Source organism: Anas acuta, chromosome 9 (genome assembly GCF_963932015.1).
Source record: "Anas acuta chromosome 9, bAnaAcu1.1, whole genome shotgun sequence".
In the NCBI taxonomy this organism is placed as follows: domain Eukaryota; kingdom Metazoa; phylum Chordata; class Aves; order Anseriformes; family Anatidae; genus Anas; species Anas acuta.
Genome location: NC_088987.1, coordinates 2,411,977 through 2,437,429, shown reverse-complemented (window position 1 = coordinate 2,437,429; position 25,453 = coordinate 2,411,977). Strand labels below are relative to the sequence as shown.

General features: G+C 47.1%; 1 protein-coding gene across 3 annotated transcripts; it reads left to right on the top strand.

Annotated features, from left to right (window-relative positions):
- The first annotated feature begins 713 nt into the window (after positions 1 to 713).
- SPTSSB (serine palmitoyltransferase small subunit B) lies at positions 714 to 10,838 on the top strand. 3 transcript variants are annotated; one of them, XM_068692345.1, is made up of 3 exons: positions 714 to 1,187; positions 3,219 to 3,334; positions 9,232 to 10,838. In XM_068692345.1, exons 2-3 carry the CDS (start codon positions 3,291 to 3,293, stop codon positions 9,503 to 9,505), a joined length of 318 nt encoding a protein of 105 aa, XP_068548446.1. In that variant the 5' UTR covers positions 714 to 1,187; positions 3,219 to 3,290; the 3' UTR covers positions 9,506 to 10,838. The 3 variants fall into 3 exon arrangements, with proteins under 3 accessions (XP_068548446.1, XP_068548445.1, XP_068548447.1); XM_068692344.1 differs by having other exon boundaries at positions 715 to 1,187; positions 3,216 to 3,334; XM_068692346.1 differs by lacking the exons at positions 714 to 1,187; positions 3,219 to 3,334 and adding an exon at positions 4,150 to 6,040.
- The last annotated feature ends 14,615 nt before the right edge of the window (positions 10,839 to 25,453 follow it).

Sequence of the window (25,453 nt, the reverse complement as noted above, 5' to 3'; positions counted from 1 at the left end):
AGCACCCATGGGTGCCCACGCTCCTTCGGGCTGGGTGCAGCACCCAGAGGTGATGGTGCCTCCAGTGGCACTGGGGTGATTTCAGCCCACCTCCAGCTGTGGGAGCTGCCTGCTCATGGACAGGGATCAGGACCTGCTCAGGGCAAGGACCCAGCACCATACACAGCCCTGATCCCACCGGTGCTCAGGGGGTGTTCTCACCCTCTGGTCAAAGCAAGTGAAGGATTTGTGCCTTGGAAGGCAGAACAACGCACATGGCAGTGGGGGGACACCAGGAACCACCCAGAAGTGCCACATCCCTGCAGGAAACCCCAAAACCCTAAATGACAGAATCAGCCCGGCCAGAGGAGCGCTGCCATCGCTCTGCTCAGCGAGAGAGGCTGCACCTGCATCCTGCTGCGGGGAAGCAGGCAGGGTGAGCACGCCGGGAAGCTCATGGAGCTCTTCGGCAGCGAGCAGCCCGCTGCAGCAAGCTCCTGGTACCGAGCAGGGAACAAGCACAGAAAACCTAAGCCGCACAGAAAACCCAAGCTGCTTGTCGAGAGGCTCTGCGCAGCAGAGGGCTCTGCTTTGCCCACCCGCACCTCTCTTCCAGTGCTGGCAACACCTCCCCTGATCCTCCGCCACCAGTCCCCTCCTTGCGGCGGGCTCCCCGCAGCGCGGCTCCCCCCCAGCCGCAGTGCGAGCTGCGCTCCCGCCTGGCTGCACCGCATCCCACAGCACCCCACAGCACCCCACAGCAACCCACAGCACCCCACATCACCCCACAGCACCCCACAGCACCCCACAGCATCCCGTACCGCTGCATCCCACCGTACCGCATCCCATTACATCCCCCTGCATCCCACCTTACCGCATCCCCCTGCATCCCATCCCACCCCATCCCACTGCACCGCACCGCATCCCTCCGCATCCCCCCGCATCCCCCGGCCCCGCACGGCCCCGCCGGGCCCGCGGGTGGCCGCAGGGGGGCTCCCTCGGGGTTCGCCAGCCGATGCCACCCGGAGCCGGGCCGCCGGGGGGGGCGCGTTGACCCGCGGCCCCCGCCCCGCTCCGGGCCCGGCGGGGCGGGGCGGTGCGGAGAGGTGCGGAGCGGGGCGGAGAGGTGCGGAGCGGAGCGGTGCGGAGCGGGGCGGCCGGGATTTAAGAGCGGAGGGCGCCGGGGCGCGGAGCGGAGAGGAGCGGAGGTGAGGGCGGCGCGGTGCGCACGGGGTCCCCGGGCTGGGGGGTGAAGAGGAAGGGGAATGAAAAAGGGAAAAGGAAGGAGAAGGGGAATGGGAAGGGGAAAAGAGAAAGGGAAGGGACCCCCCGGAAGGCTGGAGGTGTCCCCGCACCGGGAGCGGTGACCTTGGCGGAGCGGAGCGCGCAGGATGAGCGCCGGGATGCGCGCAGGGCAGCGGGCAGCTGAAGGGCGGCTGCCGGCCCCCGGACTTGTTGCAGGGAGCGATTTTGCAGCTGCTGCTGCTGCAGCCAGCTTGGGGAAAACGAGGCAGGGGGTCCCAGAGGAGGAGGTTGGAGGGGTCTGGAGGTGGAGGTGCTGCCGAGCTGCGGTGCAGCGCTCGTTGCGCGCCGCTTTCCACCCCGTGGCTCTCCCGGAGCTGCTGCTCGCTGCCGGCCCCCCCGGTGGGATGCAGCGGTGCCAGAAGGCAGGAGGGTGCCAGGCATTAAGAGCCACTGCTTTGCTTCATCAGCACGGCCGGCACTCTGTGGGCTGTGTATTTACAGGTGCTTGAGGGATTTGGGTGTTTCGTTCTTTGGCATTTGGGTATTGTGAGCATGGCCGTGCTACGAGAGAGGCTCTGCGAGTCCCTGGAGTGAGCCCTGCACAGAGCTCAGGTGCTGCTTGGTGGGCAGCAACAGGGTGAAAGGGTGCCTGCAGAATACGTGCGTGGTCACCCAGTGCCAGGAGCATGGCCAGGACACACAACCACACACAACCCCGTGAACGGCACCGAGACTTGGGTGCTGTAGCCATGCTGTAGGAAAAGCCATCCATGGCCCCGTGGTGCGTTCTGCCAGGCCCACTTGTACCGAGCTTTCCCACGTGTGTGGGTAGCAGTGGTGCTCCCTGAGCCCCGCCACGCTCCAGGCGTGGAGCTGAGTGCGGGAGCATTCCCCAAACAGGCACCCAGCAGGAGAAGCCCCACTCGCTTCTCTGCTCAGGCGTGGGTACCCGGCACGTGCCTTCGAGTCAGATCTCAAGGAGACCTCCTCCTCTCTGCTCACCTGGGCCATCTGGTTAAATGTGATTCAACCCAGCTTTTGGGGACAGTCAGCACAGCGGCGTGTTGCAATGTTGAAGAGCCTTGTTGTGCCCTGCTGCCTGACCGAGCAGGAGCACTGCTTGTCCCCTCCGCTCCAAAAATCCACGGTGGTCTTGCTGTGTCCCACATTTAAGGGCTTTTCTGCTGTATCAGTAGTTAGCTGCCTTCAAACCTGTCTCCTCCTTGGGATGAAGTGGCCTGCCAAGGGAGTTGTTCCTTATCAGATCTGTGGGATTAAATAGGTTTCTGAAAAATGCAGATCTCCCCTTTCATTTCATATCTGTCGCAAGTGTCTCACTTCGTTTTTCTTTTCACCTTCCAGGCTGATAACCAGCGTGGTGCAACGCTGCTTCCTTTCCTTCCTTAGTGCTCAAGGGATATGCGCTTGCACAAGAGTTCGGAGCTGTTTTCCCCTACTCCCTGCCATGAGCATGACAGTATTCACCTGCTCGTATTACCTATAGCACAAGAGCAGCTATTATTTTCAGCTGCTTCTGGAATGACTCAGAGAACCAAAGAAGTCCAAATAAAATAAGAAATGCATTCAAAAGTAAAAGTTTGCAGAACCCAAAGCATCTTGGCTGTTCTGCGAAGCGCGTAATGCGTGTTCACTGCCTTCTGAGCTCCCAAGCCTTGTAAGCTCCCTTGGAGGATCTAGCCAATGGCCCAGATGTTAAAAATCTTGTGGGAGCTTAGGTCTGCCCTCTAGAGCAAGGCCAAAACCCCTATAAGATACGTCATACAAAAGTTGGTTCTTTAGAGCTCTACATTTTGAAGTATTTGCAATTTAGACCCAGTGCTGGCCTCTTGTCACAGATTTTGGGGGCTAGTTGGGAATCAGCTCTGTTCAAAACCATGTTAATAAACTGTGTTAATGTTAATAAACTTACACAGAAAACTCAGGGAGGAGTTGTGCTGAGGTTTCAGCTTGCCGATGTGTTTCCCTCCCAGCAGTGCCCATCGCCAGAGACCGGTTCGGCTCATAGGTGCGGGTCCTGGCACCGGGGGAGGACAAGAGCCCGGAGCATGCTCGGCCCAGAGAAGGCTGGAAAGGAAGGGGCTTGTAAATCGTAAGTACGAGCTAGTTGTGCAGGAGGGCATCTGCGGGAGCTTCAGAGAGGGGGAAGAACAGAAAAGTCTTTGAGAGTTTAACCTGGCCTGGAGATAGGCATTGGCAGGAGCCAGGATGGAGCTGTCCCGAGTCTGCTTTTGTCGCAGAGAGGGGCTGCATCTTCCTCCTCCCTGCCCGGCTGCAGAGATCGGCCTGCAAAGCTGCATTTTGGAAATTCCCTAGGTGTACTGCCACCAGGTACAGAGAGATGCTGGTGGGAATCCACAGCTTCCAGCTGCAGGTGTGTCTGTGCACCGGTAGGCACGGCCACGGCTGGGTGCCAAGTGACTACTGCTTCGCTGCCTTGTTGGAAGCTGCCAAAGGTAAAACAAAGCCTTCTCTGCCAAGGGATGGATGGTGGATTCCTAGGTCTTGTGCACATTGCAGATGCTGAAGCAGAAATGGGGCTGAAAGCACCATTGCCACTGTTTCCACTCCTGCAGTTTTTTCCCATTCCTGGAAGATGATTTTTTTTTCCAAGAAAGGCCCGAGGTGCCGTTGGAGCACGTCCACCAGCATGCACACAGCTGAGTCACGGGCAGTAGGAAAACGTCGCCCGGCCTCGGCTTCATTCATTCTGCGTGAGTGGTGGCCAGAAAGGGACCTGCGTGGGGTCTGCCAGCGCCGCTCCTGCAGCACAGCAGCCGGCAGCAGCGCGTGGCCAAGCGTGCGCCGAGGTGCTGATGCAGGAGGACGAGTGCTGAGGAAGAGATCCCAGAAATAGCCTCAAAGCTGCTGTGTTTTCTCTCCAGAACTCGAGGAGGGGAGGGTATTGATTAAGGTCTATACGTAAAGGTGCTGTTAATGGTGCATAACTGTGCATAACGGGAGCCGTGCAGGGGTTATTGCTGTTCCTTTCACTGACATTCTCTACCTGGCATTACCTCCCTGGGAAAAACAAGCTTTAGGGTGCATTTAAACACCCACGTGTAAGTACTCCAGGGTTCGGCTTGCCCACAGGGAGCAGGCAGCTTTCCAGGCCAGGCTGCATACAGGGAACCAGAGCAGCACAGATGCAATAGGGACGCAGAGACGAGACGGTGTCCCCAGGCAATGCTGGCATTTGGCTTTTCCATGCACTTTTAACTGCTGCCTCATCTAAATTTCCTCCCAACTTCTTCCTGATTACTGGTCCACTGGACCCGTGTTTCATTCATTATGCACTGCGTGGTGCTCGCCGGATAAAACGCATCAAAGCAGATGCACGTCGGACTGGGACTGCGCATCCCTTTCTCCTTCTACTTGCCTTTTCAGGAACGTCAGCCCACATAAAATCAATGGGGTCATCCCAGAGCTATGTCAGCATGAGGGGGGCCTTGGAAAAGCCAGGAGGGGCTGTCTGAGTACCAGCAGGGCAAGAAAGAACTGCCACAGTGGGATTACAGATGGCACCAAATAATTTGCAGACTGGATATTGATTTCAGTTTCCATGGGGCATGGCTACCCATACTTCTAATAGCAGAAATTAGACCATGTACCTAATTATTGCAGTTTGCCTTGTCAGATTTGCCCCCTGAAGCGTGTGTGCTGTGGGTGTCCTGCACACGAGGCCAAATACAAGCCTCGGGGCCCATGGCAGGATTTTTCTGAAGCTTCATCACGGATGCAGTCCCTCGGGAGTCTGCAAAACTGACCACGTCCTGCTCCTGTGCTGTCACAGCAATTATTTAGCGTAAATCAATGTTCAGCCAGCTAAATATTTGCAATATTTGGGATTGATTTTTTGCTTGGTCGGTTTTCCTTCCTACTTAGTTCATAACACTTGGCTGTGTTTTCCAGTGATGGTGGGGCTACCCACAGCTCCAGCCTTTGTTTTCCCCCACTCCAAAGCTGTCTAGAGCAGACTATATGTTGGAAACCCTTTTTCTCTGTGTGTGTAGCCAGCCAGACTCTCCCGGTGAGGGTGAAGGCATTTGTCAAGCATTCTTTGGAAACCAGTCTGTCCCAGTTCCCCTGCAAGAATGTTTGTTTCCTTCCAGAGGAATTTCCCAGTGTGTGCACCTGGGCAGGTGCCCTTCAGCCGCCAGTTGGGGACTGGTGTGAACGGAGGGCCCAAAACGTTGTCACCCAAAGCAGAAAAGCTACAGCAAAATACTTATTGCTGGCATCTTCAGGTTATACCCCCAAACACCACCTGTAGCACTGTGAACTACAGCTGGAGTTGGCTTTTTTCCTTTTATTTTTTTCTTTTTTGAGATTAGGCATGCTTCTAAAGGAAACCTGGAATTTTTGGGGGTGATGATTTATCTTTCCAAGCGCTCTAATCAGAGACGTGTCAACAAGCAAGAAAATCAGGTTGCCGCTTAAGCCAATAAAAGCTGCTTTACAGGTTTCTCTTCTTGCTTTTTTCCTTGGAGGTGAAATTGCTGAAAATAACTTGATTCTTGCTCAATGGCTCAGGAGCCGAATTCTATTCATTTCATTCAGAGCTGGCTGTAACAGCCCTGTGCCCTCTAAACAGGAAGGCATTTCCACAACACAACTGGATGCTTAAATTCAAATTTGTAGACAAATGATTGCTAATTTGTAGTTGCCTAACAGGGAGTTATCTCCTCCCGTTACGGCGTAGAGCAAACTGAGAGACAAGTAGCACAGCACCCCGGCCGCTTGGAACTCCAGCTGACTGCAGCGTTGATGTGAGAAAATCCACTAACGCTTAAAAAATGTAAGCAGAAGCCCTCTTAATGCAGAATTTTTAGCCTCAGAAGTTTGCCTAGCCACTCCTGGTGAGCCTGGAGGTGCGGAGCCGCGGGGTGCTGCTCGTGCTGCAAGCCGGCCCCGAGCTGATGCGGAGGGAATAGGGTCAGGACAGGCAGCTGTAACACAGGGTTTCTGTATCTCATTGCCTAAGCAGCTGCTTAAGGAGGGCTTTTTTTTCCTTCCCATCTATGTTTTCCTTCTATAAATTATTCATGGAGAACTGCATCGTCCCGAGACACCCCTGGTGCTTGCTGCTGCGGGGTGCTGGAAGAGCCCGACCTCGGGCTGGGTGTTGTCGCTGGGGATCGGTGACAGAGCCAGGCTGAAACACTGTCCCCGGGCTGGAAAAACCATAAAGATGCCTCAGGAATAACTCAGGAAGCCTGCTCCTTATTTACTTCGTCCTTCTTCAAGTATCCCTCCAAAAGGGCAGCGTCTAGCAAGCGACAGCACCACGCCTGCAGCCCGGGCTGCTCAGGGATCGGTGCAACCAGCCCAGGGACTTTTTGTTGTTATCCTGGGCTTTTCCTTCTGCTGATGAAGGCAGAAAGCTGCTCGAGCCCCTCTTCTCTGCCCCCAAACCCCCTGCAGCCCCCTGCTAACCTGGTGGGGCGAAGCGGGCACGGCAGGCGCTCCTCCTTGGCCAGGCTCCCCAGCTATTTACCCAAGCAAGGAATGAGTTTGAGCAGCACGGGTATAACCCCAGAGCAAACACCGCGATCCTAGATAGCATAAGAGGGCTCTTATCGGTCTGCTCTCGGTTCTATAGGCAAGGGCTTAACCTCTCCATTGAAAAACGCTGCTCTTTTCGCAGGCGGTATAAATAGAGACACTTTTGGCTCCCGGTGAGTCACAGTTTGCCAGCTGTGTCATTTTTATTACAGGCTTTGCAATATTTACAAGGCTTTAAGGCCTCTCCCGAGTTCTGCCTTAAAACCATTTATCTGCAGGGAGTCATCTTCCATTCAGGCCAGGCCAGAAGCCCATGGCAGACCTTTCTCCCCAGCCTGTGCCCTCGCAGCTGAAGCTTTTCACGGCACAGATATTTGTGGGAGTTAAAAAGGAAGAGCCGTGCCCTCCTGAAGGATTGCAGGATCTCAGTCTGGGAGAAAAGAGGAAGAAGGAAGGGAAAGGAAGGAAAGGGACTGCTTTGGGAGAAGGAGGGGAAAAAGATGGGTTTGGGCTGGAGGACACCGAAGAAGAGGGGCGGGTGGAAAGTAAAGGCTGGACAGGGCAAGGGCAGAAACTTCTCCGCGTGGAAATCTGCTAAGGCAAACCAGCCCTTTCTGTGCACAGCGTTTGCTGCGTTCCTGCACTTGTTGCCAGCAGAGAGGTCGTGTTCATGGGGGTGTTGAGAGCTGAGGAGCAAGCGGGGAGCAGATGGAGGAGGGCTGGATAGGAAGCCAAGGGGGGAGAGAAACGCTGGGAGAGGAGCCAGCGGATGGGGGAAGGAGGCAGCCAAGGCAGGAAGCTCCCCAGTCAGCACCGTTGGGAAGGCAAGTGGAGAGCCAGAGCAACCCGAAAGGCTGCCAGCTCAGGTGAGCCTGTGCTTGCTGCCCTCCCAGAGAAAGGGGGCAAAAATCTGTCGTACAGCATCTCTGCGAGGTGAGCTGAGCGCCAGGACGAAGCTGAGTCAAGGTGCTGCACGCAGCAGTGCATCCGCTGGGGCAGGTGGTGCCCAGAGGTAACCAGAGGGAAGCTGCTGCAAGGCAAACGTGGTTTGGGGGTTTTTCTAATTTGTCTTCCCTTTGGTAAATACCCACATAGTGCCTTACTGTGGAGAAAATACACCAGACAGCCCCCACCTGCAGCAAATGGCTGAACACCGTAATTTATTTGGTCTATACCAGTGGTCCATCGTTACTGCAATCACGGGCAGCAAATTTCCCAGTGTTAGCTTAGTATTTATGGCCCTGAGGGACAGAAACCTCCCATTGCCCCAAGCTCTCTAAGAGTGGAAGGCAAAACCCATTTCCTAGTTAATATTTGCTCAGCCGTTCTCCTTTGTCGCTACAAGAAGGACATCGAGGTGCTTGAGAGGGTCCAGAGAAGGGCGATGAAGCTGGTGAGGGGCCTGGAGAACAAGTCCTATGAGGAACAGCTGAAGGAGCTGGGCTTGTTCAGCCTGGAGAAAAGGAGGCTCAGGGGCGACCTTATCGCTCTCTACAGGTACCTTAAAGGAGGCTGTAGCGAGGTGGGGGTTGGCCTGTTCTCCCACGTGCCTGGTGACAGAACGAGGGGGAATGGGCTAAAGTTGCACCAGGGGAGTTTTAGGTTAGATATGAGGAAGAACTTCTTTACTGAAAGGGTTGTGAGGCACTGGAACAGGCTGCCCAGGGAGGTGGTGGAGTCACCATCCCTGGAAGTCTTCAAAAGACGTTTAGATGTAGAGCTTAGGGAGATGGTTTAGTGGGGACTGTTAGTGTTAGGTCAGAGGTTGGGCTCGATGATCTTGAGGTCTCTTCCAACATAGAAATTCTGTGATTCTGTGAGATGGGAACAATGAAAGCATAAAGCTGTTATCTGAGAGGAAATTCCTTCCTAGACGCGTAGATTCCACTAAACACTCTTCTAATCTGCAGTGGATCTTACTGCTTTGGAATGAGCTGAAAAAACTTCTTATGCTCTTTGAGATTACTTTTTCCCCTCCTTCCTAGCTTGTCTTCATCCACAACTGCAGAGCACTACCAAATGGTTATCAGAAGTAAGCAGATTTTACAGGGCTGCCCTTTTCATTTCATCCTTCGTCTGGAGCGTGAGAGTGCCATCCACAGGGATGCAAGCTGGCCCAAAGCCTTCCCTTTTTAAATGCATATTACCCTGACTTCCACGTGAACCCTGCGCCTTTACGAGCTAATGGGGTTTTAATTCTTACGCAGAATGAATAGCCAAACATACTCCTAAGTGGAATGCCAGAAGCCAGAGCCCAACTGATACAACTTTAATAACTGCAGGCAGCAGTTCCAGAGCTAAAGGTCGGTTGCCTCCGGAGCAGTAGAAGCTGTTGGTGGTACCGATGCCTTGTTTCCTTTCAAACTTTATTTTATGTAACAATTACACGTGGAATTGGACTTGAAATATGGCCACACCACCAGTTTTTATTTCCAGGTCCTTCCTTCCACTGCAGGTGCAATCTAGACTTCTCTGTCGTTACAGGTCATCTTCTCAGGGCCACTGGAAGCTGAAGATGGATATTAAGCACGTGAAGGACTATATCTACTGGCTGTACTACCAGTACCTGCTGATCACCTGCAGCTACGTGCTGGAGCCCTGGGAGCAGTCCATGTTCCACACCATCACCGTGACTGTTTTCGCTATGGTGGTGTACACTGCCTACGTCTTCGTCCCCATCCACGTCCGCCTGGCTTTCGAGTTCTTCTCCCAGATATTCGGAGGCCAGCCCGACAGCACGGTTTCCGTCGTGAACTGAACCTGTCTGAGTAGTGATTAGCAGCGTGTGAAATGCAATGGCTTCTATGATTTTGTGTATTTATTCTGAAGAAGTTTTGCAGTTGTGAAAATCCTACTCAATCTTACACAATATGGCTTGCTTAATTACCATAGCTGACAACCAGAATAATGCACTGACTGCTGGCTGCACGGTCCCAGCTGAATTAAACACAGGCCTGCTTTTGTTGTGTGATACTGGAGCACGTCATCTGGAATGCAACACTCACCTAGTATTAAACCAGCTCACTCTAAGCAAAATATTCATGTACGATGAGGAGTCCCCTGCTTTCAAGACCATCTTCTAGTCTCTAACATCTCCAGGACTTTCTCTGTTGGAACAGAAGGCAGGCAGGCAGGACTGCACGGTTTTCAAGTGTATGGCTTTATACACCTCCAGCACCCCAACTGACTCATGCTGGCATCCAGGGAGCAGCAAAGGCTGCTTGTGATGGCTGTGAGGAAGAGCATTGTGCTGCTTTTACAGAAAGAAGTTCTGCCAACAGAGTGCTGGAGCAAAATATGTTGTGCTGAGAGGATGTAAGGAGATGAGTAAAACAGAGCGTGGTCTGAGTGCTAACTAATATCTGGTTTTTGACTTCTGGTTTTTAATGGGTGGGAGAGGAAATTAGAAGAGGGTAACTTGAATCCAACTTTTTGCGTGCAGGTTGCTGCATCTGTTTAGATGGTCTAAGATAGTAAAAAGAAAAACAGGTTATAGATAATCTTGCAGTTTACTGAAAAGGACAGAAAGAAACGGAATTGTGTCTGTGTCACTGCACTCCTGCCACCTTTGAGAAAATCCAAGACATCTTTTATTTCTGCTCCCATTCACTAAGGCAAGCAAAGTGCATGCTGCACCAGGGGAAGATGATCCAGTAAATAGAGTGGAAGTAACATTTTAACAACTGCAGGGAAGTCTGAGTGCTTAAAGACATCCCCTTTATAAAGAAGAAATGAGATATATTTTAATTGCCTGTGGGAAGTTTCTCAAACAATGGAAGGTTTGTTGCTTTTTCACTCTACATCCAAATCAAATATCAATGCCAAATCACATGAATTACACAGTGCATGTATCTAACAGCTGATGCTGCTGTTATTAAAATGAGAGGTGTAAAATGTAAATAGCTTTCAAATGATGTTTGCACACTTACAGGATTAAAAAATATATATATTTTTCAAGCTGCAGTGCTTAAAAGAACGATGCCTTCCTACATTTGTTTGGAAACGAAGACATGTTTTGAAGGTTGAACAGATCTGAACATGTGTATGCAGTTTTTCTGAAAACAATAAAATTTTATTCTTTGGAAACAATACTTCAGTGCATGACTTGTATCTCTTGTTTTCTCTTTACTTGTAGGCACCGTGATGCAAATCCAGGTTGGTATTATGGCAAACAGATCATTTTGCTGCAGGTGTTTTGGGGTGAGGTTTCAGAGCTCCTTAAATATATCTGTGCGTGGACTGCAGTGGTCACCCTCATTAATGCTCCAGCCTGAGGCAAAGAAGTTGCTGAGTACCTCAGCGCCTTCTCTGTGTCTGTTGTTACCAGTTCCCCTTCTCATGCATCAGAGGGGGTACAGTCTCCTTGGCCTTTCTTTTCTGAGCGATGTACCTCTAGAATCCCTTCTTGTTGTGTTTTGCATCCCTTGCCAAGCTCAGTTCCAGGGGATCTCATCCACTAGGTCTTTAAATAGCTGGAAGTTTGCTCTTCAGAAGTTCAAGGTCCTGACTTTGCTCTTCGCCAGGCCCATATTCCTCGAGATCACAAATTCATCCTGGGCGTGGTAACTGCAGCCCAGACAGCCTCCACTGCCTCCTTCTTCTTTTTTTCTCATTTCCCAGAAAGGTTGTTTGTTCCCAACGGCATCAAACCCAACTGGCCTGCTTTCAGCAGTACAAGGAAAAACACTTTCTTATAGGAATGCAAAGGTTGGGTCTGCAAAGGTTGGGTCTCATATCTTAAGGAGCACACACCCCGATGTAATGTTGCAGTTTAAACACTTAAAGCAAACAGAACAAGCAAACAGGCAAGAAGGGGGAATTTCCACTGACATGGTGGGAGTCCTGTAAAGCACTTCTCTTCCTTATTATTCCTGTTATCTGTGTTTAGCTTTGCAGGAGGTACTGGGAAGAAAGAGGAAAGCAGCAGCTGCTTCTCTTTGGGATGACTTAACTGAAAACACTTCTTTTGTGTGTGTTTTTCAGCTTGTTTACTAGATTTCAAAGGAGTTTTTGGGCAGGAGGTAGTCAAGGATGTAGAGAGATGGCTGAAAATAACCTCTCCTTGCTGAAAAGCCTGTTGAGATTTTTCCAACCCTTTTCACTCCTTTCTACTAGAAAAAAAAAAAATATATATATATATATATATATATATATATATATATATATATACCTACTTATTATCCAAAATTAGTGGGTTCCAGAAGGAGATTCCCAAAGCATTTTTGGCCATGGCAGAGAACAGAACCATTTTTTCCCCAATTGAAAGAGAGAAGAAGGCAGGACACTGCTGTCCACAGCTTGAGACCACACCACAGCTTAGGAAATTCTGCTCCAGTTTTGAAATCCTTTTCCCCACAGGTGAAGCCGTTCATACATGATGAAAAGTGTTTTTCATCAGATTGCATCTGAGCATTAACATGGAAGCACCTCTTGCTGTAAGAGCAAGAAGCCATGGCAGGAGGGTGCACATTTCGGAGCTCTGCCAGTAACACCAGCACACAGCTCAGTACGTGTGGCACACGGGCAACTACTGCACTGTGAAGAGTGACGGGCTCCATAGAAAACACCTTGGCAGGACACTCGTTTCTCCTGCTTCATTATTTCTCCACGCTAATTGTAGTTAATTGCTCCATTATTACCTTATGCTAGCTGTAGTTCAGGCTGATCACAGCAGCTGGAAGTTTTTACACAAAAAAAAAAAAAAGGCAATACGTTGAGAGCAGACAGAACCAACAGCAATAAATGAAACAAAAGCAGAAACGAAAATGAACCCGTTCCAGCTGCATTCACCCTGAAAGTACAAATGCATCATTAAATTAAGCACCAAGAAATTTTTGAGCTCAGCTGGCCAGCACCATACCTCCCTTGTTTAAAATTCATTTTCTTAATTTCGTTTAATCAAAGCTAGCATTTATCCTGCTGTAAAAGTTTCCCAGCCAATTTCATGGCTCACCTCCCAAATCCATTGCAGAGGGTGACTACACGTGCACGTGCCTAGACAACGAACCCCAAGAAGCATATTCCTGAAGCCCTTCCAGGCAGCCTTTGCTATTAAGACTAGTAAGGAATGCTTCCCTGGACCTCTTGCTTAGCTGTGGCCTTACACAAGACACGTAGGGATCAGTATCATTACCACTGCTTATCTTGCTGGGTTTTCTTCCACATTATTTTGTTGTATATCTTCTATCATGTGAATTAAAATGCAGGGCCTGAAATAGGGTAGCAGCAGATTCTGGCTCAGAAGGTGGTCATGGGATGTAGATGTCGTTGATAACCAGCTGCCAGCAAACTCAGCTAACATGAGCAGCAGTAATATGTAGCATTAATGTATATTAAGTGTGATATTCCCAGTTCTTTTCACACCCCTAGAGAGTCTTCAGTGGTTCCTGTCTCATTAATAACCTAACAAATGAAAGAGAAATCCCTGAACTCAGTGGTGAATGCGATGTTCCCATCCTTCCTCTTGATTTTTCTACAGAAGATGCAAAATAGCCCAAAGGAGCAGGTGAGGAAGTGCTTACTGTCCTACACATCCTCAGAGCATCTGGGCTCAGAGCAGTCACCTGTGGAGACAGATCACCATCATCATCATGTGGGAATCTGATGGATGGAATTCCCTGAAAAATGAGACCCCATGTTTCTGAAGTTCTGAAATTCTAAGGATATTCAAGTAAATTTTTTCCCTAAAGTTTTATCATGCAAAACTGTCACAAAAAGGTAAATCATCTAATCACATAGTGCCTGCTGACGAGGACCCTGAACACGACATTTTGTGTTTGTCTCCCTTCACTTCTTACCAAGGCAATGCCCCACTTCTAGAGTTTAATTTCCCTACCTACTTGGAAGCTAGGAAAATAAATATTTAAGCCATTGTGAAACTGGCTCTCTAAGCACAAGAAGAGCAGCCGGGTGTGCTGGCAGGCAACAGAGCCGTAAGAACCAAATTACACTCACACGGCATCAGGATGCGGTTGCCAAAATCTGGCCAAATCTCACTGCTGGATTACTGCTCCCCAGGGCAGAGATGTGGACAAGTGGCAGCATGCCAGGCTGACCATTTGGAAATTGAAGCAGAAAAGGCTAATTTTCAAATTAAACACTACTGACCTTGTGAGGACTGTCACGTTCACACAAAAGGATCAATACCCAATGCTGTACTGAAAGCAGTGCTGCCCCTCGCGTGTCAGCTCCTACCCGAGCTATCTTCATTATTTACTCCTAAAATACCAAACCCGCACTATATCAGCAAGCCACTGTTCTTATCCTACCACAAACTGCTTTCTGCATGGAATCTACTTCCCTCTGTTTGGCAACCCCAGATATCTTCCTAGCCAAGATAAGGTAATTTATTAATCTGGGCTCTCTGTGTACATCTAGGTATTGACAGCAGCAGAATTCAGTGATAAAATGTGACAAGCAGAGCCACTCCTCTCCTTTCTAGAGTACAGGCCACCCATAGTGCTTCTTTGGGGACAAGAGCATGTGGCAGCAGGACTGCAGGACACCCGGTGCCTATGGCCCTGCTGGCAGCATGGTCAGTGCCTCATAGCGACCGTGTCAGCCTTTCCCTGTGACCAAAGCCTGATCAGAAAGTGAAAAACTGGGGATTCAGTGGGAAAGCCAGACTTTTGAAGTACGCCACCTCAGCTGCTCCACCCACACGGAGCCTCACGCAGCGAGCAGCCTGCCTCAGGCCTGTGGCAGCCGAGGAATCGGGAGTCAAAGTTACCGACCTGTTAGGTCGATATCTCAGGAGGCTAAAATTCAGTGTAATGGCAGTGTTTGCCAGCTGACAAGGAACGTGGGACACCTGCAGGGTCCCCAAAGGCAGGAAGGGCTGGGTGTGAGCACATGGCAGAGGTACAGGCCTCGTCCCATGGCTCCAGCCAGCAGCAAGAACCAAAATGAAGCAGGCTCTTCTTCGCTCCTGTTCCCAACACACACTGAGGAAAACTTGGCCTGGGCTAAAGGAAGATAGCTCAGTTCAAGGCATGACCAATTTTGTTATTTATTCCTCAGAGAAAGCAATACTTTGCCACTGAATTCGTAGAGCCCGGGTTATGAAAATACCTCTTGGCAATTTTATGGGAACTCCCTGGCTCTCAGGCTGTGATTCACAGGCAGAGGTAAGAATTAACTCTGAGACTCCTGTCATCGTTGGTGTCTGCTCCACCCTTATTTCAGAAGCTGCTGGCAGTAGTTGCTACGTCACTGGAGTTTATAGCTGATAAACTGTGCTGAGTCTGGTGTTCCACCAGAGAGCCCAAAGTGAAGCAGTCCTGGAGCTGTTCCTGGGATAACCAAGGCCACCTTAGACTGGAAAAAGGAGTGCTCAGCTAGAAATAGGCTGTAGAAATCGCTTCATGTGGCCTAATATAAGCTCTACTTCCTCAGCTACCAAGAGCCATTTGTCTTGGTTTAAAAGTGAAATGAAAAGGATGCATGTGTACCCTTTGCATCAGAAGCATGTCCAGCCTGCTGCTGATAAACAGGCAGGCAGGAGAGAAAAACTAAACAGCAGGACTGAAAGGAGGGCAGAAATATCTATGAGATAGAGAATAGGATAAATCTGGAAAATCTGTAAGAAAAATCAGTCTGCTTTTTTACAAGGACTGAGCAAAGAGGGAGGAGGGGAAGAAAGGATGTCAAACAGTGGCAGTGTCAGGAATAGACATTGTCAGCCAGGGTGATGGTTCAGTTATTTTTTCAGACAGCTCCTATCTTTGCTTCATAATCAGGGAGTAGATCAGATATAGCTCATTATTTCAAGGTCATATTCAAGGATGAGTTACATGCCATGAATCTTGATGAGGTTTAGATGTTAAAGGGAAAAAAATGAACAGGAAGATAAATTGCCAGTAAAATGTACATCAAGGAGTATTTGACACAAAACAACTGAGGCCAAGCTCAGAATAAAGCCTCCTAACACTGAAGAGGGCTGTAATGGGATTGCAGCAATGTAATTAAAGGACAGGGTGACAAGGCACAGCACATGGCCTCACCCATCTTCTGGCTGGCAGAGGAAAGAGCTTGTATCAGTTCTTTGCATTCCCCACAGCCACGAATTGCACAACAGAAGCCTGCTAGCCCATATACATTAATTATCTGCCACCTGCGCAACAATTGACTGATTTATGAAGTAACAGCTGGAAAAATGATGGTGAAAAGCAAGGAAACGCATCCAACTCCATGCATCCTGGTGGCTTGCCAGAGGCAGTACATATCATGTAGATATCATGTACAGGGCATATATTTCACTGCAGTTAGATAATACTCAGATCCCGAGAAAACCTCTCCAAATCACACATGAATACTTCTTGCTTCCCTCTCCTGTATCTCTTCTCATATAACAAAAATCACAACATGATGAAATCAAGCATAATTAGTTCACTATCACGGTGAGCGTGCCTACAGTCAGCACTCCGGTCAGCTGTAGTGCTGTGGCGCACGTACTGTGAGGACACATCGAGAAACACCAAGTCCTCCTTGCATTAAAACGTTCACACCTGGATAGATGTGGCTAATTCGCACTCCATTAGTCCAGGTATCTTAGTATCCAAAAGCTTAACATATTTTGGTGGCACCAAAACACTTCAGAGTTCTGTTCTACATCAGCTTTCTATCCGGAATTATTGTACCTTCTAAAAGCCACTCAATTCAAACATCAATACAAGAAAACAGGACTCGAGCACTGGCGTAAGCATCTTTTTGCAACAATTATTTGACCTGTTTTTCCCAAGAAATCTTCAATAACAAAACCAGCATCATTGAGGTTTTCTTTTATATAAATGCATGCACTCTTAAATAAATCATGAGCTGCAAGCATTCATAGCAGCCGTGGAAGTTTCCACGCACAAAGAGCAGTCTACAGTCTGTGCCTTTACATCAAAAGTCTATAGTACGTATGATAAGCTCTAGTTTTGCAATTTTATAGCAGAGCAATACCTGTACAGACATCTTTTAATAGGGATGTGTCAGATCTCCCTGTCATGCTTGTGCCAGCGTGATGGGAGCGGTGGGAAGAAAAATTCAACCCACTGAAATTGCAACACCTCTTCCTGAGAATCTGTCTTGATGAATAATTATAAAATGCATATATTATCAGAGAGGACTGGCACAAGCAAAAAGAAAAAATAAATAAATAAATAAATAAAAATGGCTAACTGCCATTGCATTTGCCAAACCTGCTACTTCAGTAATGTCCTAGGTTACCACTGGTGTGAGACCTATTGGTAAAATACTTAAGTGGTCTGGCAGAGCCCTGGGAGGCCAGAGCATTCCTGCCATCCTCCTTCCATCTCTTCCATTCCTGAATTTCCTTCTTTCTATGAACTATTAATCTTTGTCTCCTCCATCCACTTTGAAATATCTAATGTGCCTCCAGTGCACTCCTGCTCTCTGCTTCCAGCCACAAAAGCAGTGATGGAGGGAGGGGGAGCAGTGCACATCCCAACTGAAGGACAAGGAATTCAAGTTTGCTTCTGGAGCAAGGTCAATGAACTGTTTCTGGCTTTTTCTCCGACTGGTTTTGTTTCCAGCCAGCTAGAGTGAGGAAAGCCTAGGAAATGTCAACACCAATTTTTATGTACAGCTTTTTAACAGACTCGGTGTGCAAACCATTTGTACCTGCATATTGCTATCCTCATATTCTCTCAGAGGAGAACTCAAAGTGCTAATATGTGAAAACATAAATTCTACAATATATTTCTTTTGCTGATGCCAGTGCCCAGAGTTTACACCGCTGTGGCTCCTCTGCTGGCAGCACCTTTCACCGTGTCTCCTTTAGCCAACTAATGGAACCAGAGGTTTTTAAATGAGACGGGACAGATTACAAAACTAGTGGAAAGCAAATAGCTACTGTACAATAGTCTCTAAGATTGCTATCATGACCCGACAAACAAATATTTACCTTTTTAAAACAATTATTTCTGAGTCTGAACTTCGGTGCATCCTGGTACAGGTAGCAAACATACCAGAAATAAACCAAGGCTTCCTGGTTCCTGGCCATGCTTTGGCTTCAAGGGAAATCTTGGGCATGGCTGTTCCCCAGCCCTGGTAAACAAGGCTGAACTGAGCAGCGTGACCAGACATGATCTTTTACACACACACGTAAAAAATAAAGAAATAAAAATAAAAGGAAGTTTGAAAATTTGTAGTACAAGGGACTGGTAAGTTGGATGGACCTGTGGGACTTGGCTGTCCTTCCTGCACAGGCTCTCAGGGATAGACAGGCAGGTGCTGGTACCCCACCGGTACCCCATGAAGACTGCCACCCCTCTTTAAAAGAGGTGCAGAAAAGCCAAGCATCACAGAGCAATGGAGAATTAATCAGCAAAGAGGGTTTCTCTGACAGTATAGCACATTCATAAGATGGTGTAGAGGCTGAGCTACTGAGGTTGTCCTGATGATAAGGAAAAAGCTTTGGTTTCTGTGGTTATAAAGCAATAATAACCTGTGATGTTTGATAAACATGAAACGGGAGCCGGGAGCTGTTAATGAACAGAAGTTAGCATGAGGAGCACATTCCCTCGTAATACCCAGAAGAGGATCCTACTTCATGAATCAAGGATGTCTCCTCGTTCAGCCTGATTCAAGTGGCATCATGATTTGGGTTATTTTGTATTTTAAAGGCTACTGGTAAATAGCATCTGGTGCTAACCCCCTGACAGGGGTAGCAGCGACTCATAAAAAAGGCCCAGGAATTTAGAGAGAATTGGGTCCCTTTCACCATGAAATTGCCGTAGGCATCCACTGGGCCTCTGGCTGCAGCAGCAGGACAGGGTTTGCAGAAAACCAAGACCTTTGGAGCATCTCCACACCGCAGAACAGCTCCACACTGCTTCGACAAAGAGCAAGACTGAGAATTATCCCCCTCTGCTGACAAAGAGCAGCACTGACCCATTTTTGTGCTGCTCTCTCAAACATTACTCAAGTAAACCCTGCGATTCTGAACAGCACCAGACCAAATATGTGCTATATCACGGTTTTATGCAACATATTACCTGGTTAGAGGAAACTAAACCACAAATACCTGTGCGGCAATAAAGCTCAATGATGTAATGCACAGGTTTTATCTACGGATCAGCTAAAGCTGGAGTGTCACAATATGCAGATTTCTGTCGAAAGCTATTTTAAAGAAGTTTCTTCTCGGATCTTTTTGTTCTTGCCTCTGAAGTTCAGCAGTAACAATGTTTGTGGCTCATACTATAAATTGGATTGCTAATTGGATTCCTTACAAGGAACTGAAGAAATAGGCAAAAACTGGGAAATAATTGGAGCACTATCCCTGTAAATTTAGTGCAGATTATCTCACAGGAAGCAGTGCCTGGAAGTGTCATGTCCCAGAGGCATTAGGTGATGTTATTCCTCCCGTTCGCAGCGCTCCTTGAGGCCACGGAAGCTGAGCTGAAGCAGCAGTACCTCTTCCCAAGCACAGCTCCGTATTGCTGCATTGCTGAAATTATCAGTGTGCAACTTCACAGCTGCAACCAGTAAAAGGCCACGAGAGCCCTCCTCTCCTGAAGGAACAGGCTGTAACTGGGGGGGTGAATGAGTCCCAGACTGCAAATGCAGAAACGGTGCTGTACAGGAGAAACTGACTGCAAAAATAAATAATAATAACAATAAAATGAAAAAGCAGCAGAGAGGAGCAGCAATCCATGGAGGGGATGTGAGGATGTCCCTCCTGGGGCCCGCGACCCAGCAGCCGCAGCAGCACCTGCAGAGGCAGACAGGAGCTACTGCTGCATTTTGGGCCAGGGGAATACTAAATGTGGAAGCTGAGTTATCGCCCGGCACGCAGGCAAGGCGCAAACTGTTCCTGTAGAAGAAGACCTCCTACAGCTTCAAGCACTGCAGGCACAGCCAGCTGCTGCCTCTGCCTTGAACCTTTAAGCAGCTCACTTGAGCACAGCCCCACCTTGATTTCCTCACTCTGAGTACTGGGTATGCTTTGTTATGTTCCTCTGAATGGAAACTATTTCATTCCTCCAAATTATTACTTGATGCAATAGTAAGATGAGTGAAATTGCTAGGAACATATGCTTGTTTAGGACCTTGATAGTGAAAAATGCAGAGTAATTATAACCATGGTCCTAATAAAAACTAAATTGGACACTGGTAGGGACCACAGAGGTCTGTAATTCCTATTGCCCAATGCTCCCCATGTACCCAGCTTAAGGTTTTTAATATACTTCTAGAGTTACATCATGGAATTTTTATTAATTTGTCTCTTGGCAGTGCCAAATGTCCTAGAAGCTGTGCATGTTGCTCTGTATCCCAAATTCACTTCACTGTAAATATTAAAACAAAACCTCGTGCGTAAACTACTGTGTTCTCTTTTGTTTTTAGATCCTCTGGAGCTTTACATGTATGTTAACGCAGCTAATGAAGAGAGCAGGCCAGAGCAGGACAACACCTCTGGGACAGATTCCTCCCTGTAGGCAGGTCGGAGCAGCTCCCGCTGGGCAAGGAGTCCAAGAGCTTCTCAGGAAGCTTCATGGGCTCCTTTCCTGGATCCAGTTTATGTGAGGGAATAGTGACCTCAGGTGGTCTGTTAAATTAACCACAGGGATATCTTCCCCATGAATTTCCATTCTCTGCTCCTCCTATTTATTGAAGTGTCTATGAAAATTAAGCCACTGTGAGCCAGCTGTTGTGGCTGGCACATCTCCACCAGCACTGTTCTGGCTTTGGGCTTCTGGCACTTGAGCTTTCGAGCAAACTATGCACAGCTATTTACTCAAGGACCCAGTCATCTGCCTATAAGAATGAGAGCAAATCTTTATTGAAAGTGCTTTTGAATGCTGTGCTTGCTTTCCCTACATATTGCACTGATCCTTTCTAATGCCATGACTTCGGTATTGCTTAGTAGCTCAGAGACTGAGCAGGACTTTTAAAGATCAGATACAAAATCTATTGCAAATCATAGGATAAACTCATCTTGAGTTGCATATGAGTTCAGTATCATTCATACATGTATAATTCAGCTGCCAATGTGCACACTGGTTAAATATTTGGATAGCCTAATGATTAGCAATGAAGCACAATCCAGCACGAGATGAAGTAGTGTGCTTGTGGTAACATACAGCTCCTAAAGAGTATGACAGTAACGGCAGAAAACTAATATATGGCATAAATATTTAGTACTCATTGAAGAAAAGAAAAAGGATAAGAATTTCACTGTGTTCTTTCGGAGCCATGATGAAAACATCATTTTTCAAGACGTATTAGTGACTAAATGATATCCCCCAAAAGGTCCCTACCCCTAACAGGAGCATGCAGTGGTGCCTTCCCCGTTTGACCAAGTGGAGCTCCACACAGACACAGATGTGAAGGATCAGCGGGTACACACTGTGCTACACTGAATATTCATTTCCAAGTCACTCACATGCTGGCCTCTAAATCCGTATTGGGAAAAAAGAGACAAAACATTGTAAATTCCTCTACCTCATCCCCAAACACTGCAAACTAGAAGTGCACAATAAAAACTTATGCATACCACTTGCCATGCTTCAGGCCTTAGGGAATCCTAAGGAGTAATTAACAACTCCGTGCCACCAGTCATACATTGAAATGCCACGTCAGGTTTGGACAGCAGCAGTCACGGAAGGAGGAACATTTCTCACCCTTACCACTCTCAATCATTACTACTGGAGTAGCTGGTAGTGGAGACCTGACAGCTTTATCACCCAAGCTGCCAGAATTTACAAAGCCTTCTTTAAATTCACGGCAGGGCCTGTACAGAGTCTTATAACTCCTGCAGCTCCTGGGTGAAAAGGGAAATTAAATGGAGCTGTGAAAACTGAAATGTCCTGATGAGTTACCATCTTGCACTTCAGACAACAGCTCCAGAGACATTCGCAGGGAAAGAAAAAGCCACTCCAAGCCTCGGCCCACATTAGAAATATAATTCTTGTGGTGTTTTTTCTCTTTCTTTTTTTTTTTTTTTTTTTTTTTTTTTTTTCCCTAGGAAGATAAGCAGTTACTTCCAGTTTCTTAGTTCCGGCTTATATATGTCATTAAGCAGCGCATGGCTATGTTTCACTGAGAAAGAACGAGAAAGAAGCCAAGAGCACACACGCTGCAGCACATCCAGGTCACAGCTGAACACCCCTGAGTGCAATTGTTCTGTTTCCCTGCTAGACTTTTATGGACTGCTGTGAGCGTGACTGCCCAACACATGTACAGAACCGTGAAGTATCAGACCTATACTCGTGCAGTGTGTTCTCCCAACCCAGAATCTTCAATTTTGTCCTACACACAGTCCCATTACAGGAGGTATGGCAGCGAGGAGATGGGTGCGTGGTTTTAAAGCAGATTTCCTGCCCTGCTCCTGAGAGTCTGGATTTCAGTAAGACAGTAACCAACATACAATGATAAGAATACACTGCAGTCTTCCTAACCATAGCAAATTAATTTAAATGACTGATCTTGACTGAAAAGCCAACCACTATCACCAAGCTGGTGTGGCTTGACAAGGCTGAAAGAACAAATCCACATCCATTATTTTTGCCACAGACATTACCACAGATGGCTGGTGATCACATGCTCAGAAACTGATGACCTCTGCTGGTCATCAGCACACAAGAGACTACAGAATTAACACTCACACCTACGCAAATCTGCCCTTCTTTTGAAGGATTTGTACTACAAAGGATTTTCCTGAGATGTCAGACCTCCGGCTATTGGCAGCCTACATAGACCCATTCCTAAAAATGCACTGATTTAAATGAAACATCATTCATCTCCCCAGCTACAGTAATGCTGGCATTTCTTTGAATACTGAATCCTCATTACAAAGAGATGGTGAAATCTTTCAGTCTACATTGCATTGCCACTGATTTAGGCAGCTTTCTGCTCATATAATAAGATCTAAGCCCCAGCCCTACATAGTCAAAGTTCTCAGGGAATTTTAAAGTCTGCTTTTTATCTTGTTTATTGCATATAAAGATGTAAAATCTTTCAGAAGACTACAACAACACTTTGACAGTTTAAAACATATGAATTTTACTTGAATGTGTGGTAGCCATAGAGCAGCATGAGATTACAGAGGCAATGCCTTAGTGACTACAAAGAACACAGTTCTGATTTCAACTGACAGTAGGTGGTGGCTGTGCCTTAGGCTTAGGCAGAGTTTAATATATCAGGGCTGAAATAAAGTGGAGAAAACCACAGCTGAAAATAAATCTGCAATGGAAATAGTTGGAGCATTGTTTGGACCAAATTCTCCTCCTGGTGACTTCACAGAAGATGCAGTTCCCATAAAGGACAGGCTTTGTCCTACCCCTCTCGCAACATGAGACTCGCCAAGTGAAAGCCTGTAATTTACTACAGATGTGTTATTTCATCAATCAAAGAAATCACAGATCAAGAGATCCATCAGGGGTTGAAAGGAAAAACTATACAACACCCCCTGTACAGCAGGGGTTCTGAAGGGCATAGAAATAAAACTTCAGTTCAGTGAAACACTTTTTTTTTTATTTTATTTTTTTTTATATATAAACTGGTTTGTAGTGAGTCTCCAGAGAGGCCTGCAAAGAAACTTAGCTTCAGAAAAGCAAAAGTAACAGTCTGTAGAACACAACAAGCCCATCAAAGGAAAATGTGCCAAAGTAGGGGAAAAAAAAAAAAAGTCAGACAGCTTGACAGCCTGTGATTTTTATTCCCCAAAGCAACTTTAAAGCAACCAAAGCAACTCTTCCTTTCCGTGAGGATATTGCTGTATTAAATAGACTTCACACAATGTGTTCATGCAATTCTGCTCTACTTTTCTCCATTGTGAGTGAAAATATACAGAAAATAAATGCCAACCTGCAAACATGCATTAACATCTTGATAATTCAGTAAGGAACTCCTATCCAACAGGAATAGTTGTTTATTGCAAACCATGAATGGAATCTAACCCAGTCTGTACAAACTCCTCCTCCTATCCCAAAGTATGAAGTAATTTAATTAAAAGATTACAACAACATAGTTGACAGCAATCCCACTGTAAGGTTTTTTGATGGTGATGTTTGGTTGGTTGGTTGGTTTTGTTTGTTTGTTTTTTAGTTTAGCCAGTAAATTGTATCAGGAGTGGATCCAGGAAGAAAGGTGCTCATTGTTCTGATTTTCCACCCCTGGGGAAGTACAAAGCCTCTTTCTGAAGGCAAAGAAACAATTCTTAACAGGAGGTAATGGGTGGGACAGAGAAGAGAAACTTGGTGTTGTTGAACCTGCCAGGCTCGGATATTTGGGACTTAAGCTTTAAATTCTACTTCGTATATATATAGTGTATTATATAAATTGCTAGTCCAATCTTCCACTCAAAGCAGGGTCAAATATGAGACCAGAGTGGGTTGCTCAGGGTTTTACCAGTTTAGGCCTGAAACCCTTCCAGAATGAAGACTGCAAAACTCTCTGGGCAACCCTGAATGCCTAGCTGAAATAGTTGTCTGATTCTTCACTTACAAGTATCTGCACCATCAGAACATCTATTACCCCACTTTCAGGAAGAGTCAGAAATATTTTAATTCACGTTCTCTGAAAAAAAAGAAAAAAAAAGAAAAAAAAAAAAAAAAAAGCACATAAATCTAATGACCAAGGGAAGCATACAAATAGTGGCTTCTGTACACTACTACTGGGAACATTAACCATACAGGCTAATACAAGCACCAGGCAGCACAGATTCATGCCACAGGCAGTGGTAAGGAAGAAGGGCACGCCAAATTCCATGCTTTGATCATGTATTTCAGGGAGTTTGATTTGCTTTCCAAAATCTAACTGGTAGCATCCAGAAGTTTTTTACTTCGAATTTTGAAGAGTAAAATAGAAATGTCAGAATGTCTAGCATTTACAACAACAGTTGCCAGTGTTGAAGGCAGAAAAGATACAGAAAAAGGAAGCTTAAATGTATGCCAAAGGCAAGCTGATGTACTACTACCCAAAAATAAAGGCAAAATGAAGAGTTGCTGCACAATATATTTCAGATTTATTTATTTATTAACTTTTTCCTTTAGAAATGATTAAAATGTACCACTGACACAAAACAGCAAAAGACAAAAAGTAGGAAACAAAATGTTGATTCAATAGTTTAGCCAGGAGAAACCACAATGTTATTTTTGTGCCACTCCTGAAGGTGGAATTTTCCGTTCTGACTAGACAAAAACAATTTGTCTGCTCGAAAAAAAATCACTTAATTAAACTGTTATTTGCAAGTGGCATACATACTCCAGCAAGTATAAAATGCATTTATCTGAAAACCAGAGAGTAGCAGCTCTCTATTTTCATCTTTCTGAGCTGAGTGAAGTAGAAAGGCCTCCAGAGAAGCTCCCCTGCATCCCACACGAGGGAGCAATGGAGATGTGTAGAAATCCCCATCAGGGAAGGCTCCTCACTCTCAGCTAACGTCTTTCCAATGAAGCAGTGCCAATGTATCTCCCTTCTCTGTATTCCAACATTTACTGTTTTGATAACTCAATTTGGTGGTGTTGTGGTTTTTTTGTTGTCATTGTTTTGTTTTGTTTTCAGAACAAAACCTATAGCAGCATTTTATGTGCCTGCACTAGTGCTAAACCGAGACATGGGATGCTTGAAGGAACCCCAGGCCCATGAAGGGGCTTCGGTGCCCTCTGCCCCTCACGGCCCTCTGACCCTGGCAGCGACTGCTGCTGCCCTTGCTCACACCTCATCCAATTTCCAAACTTGAGCCAAGAAAAAAAACAAT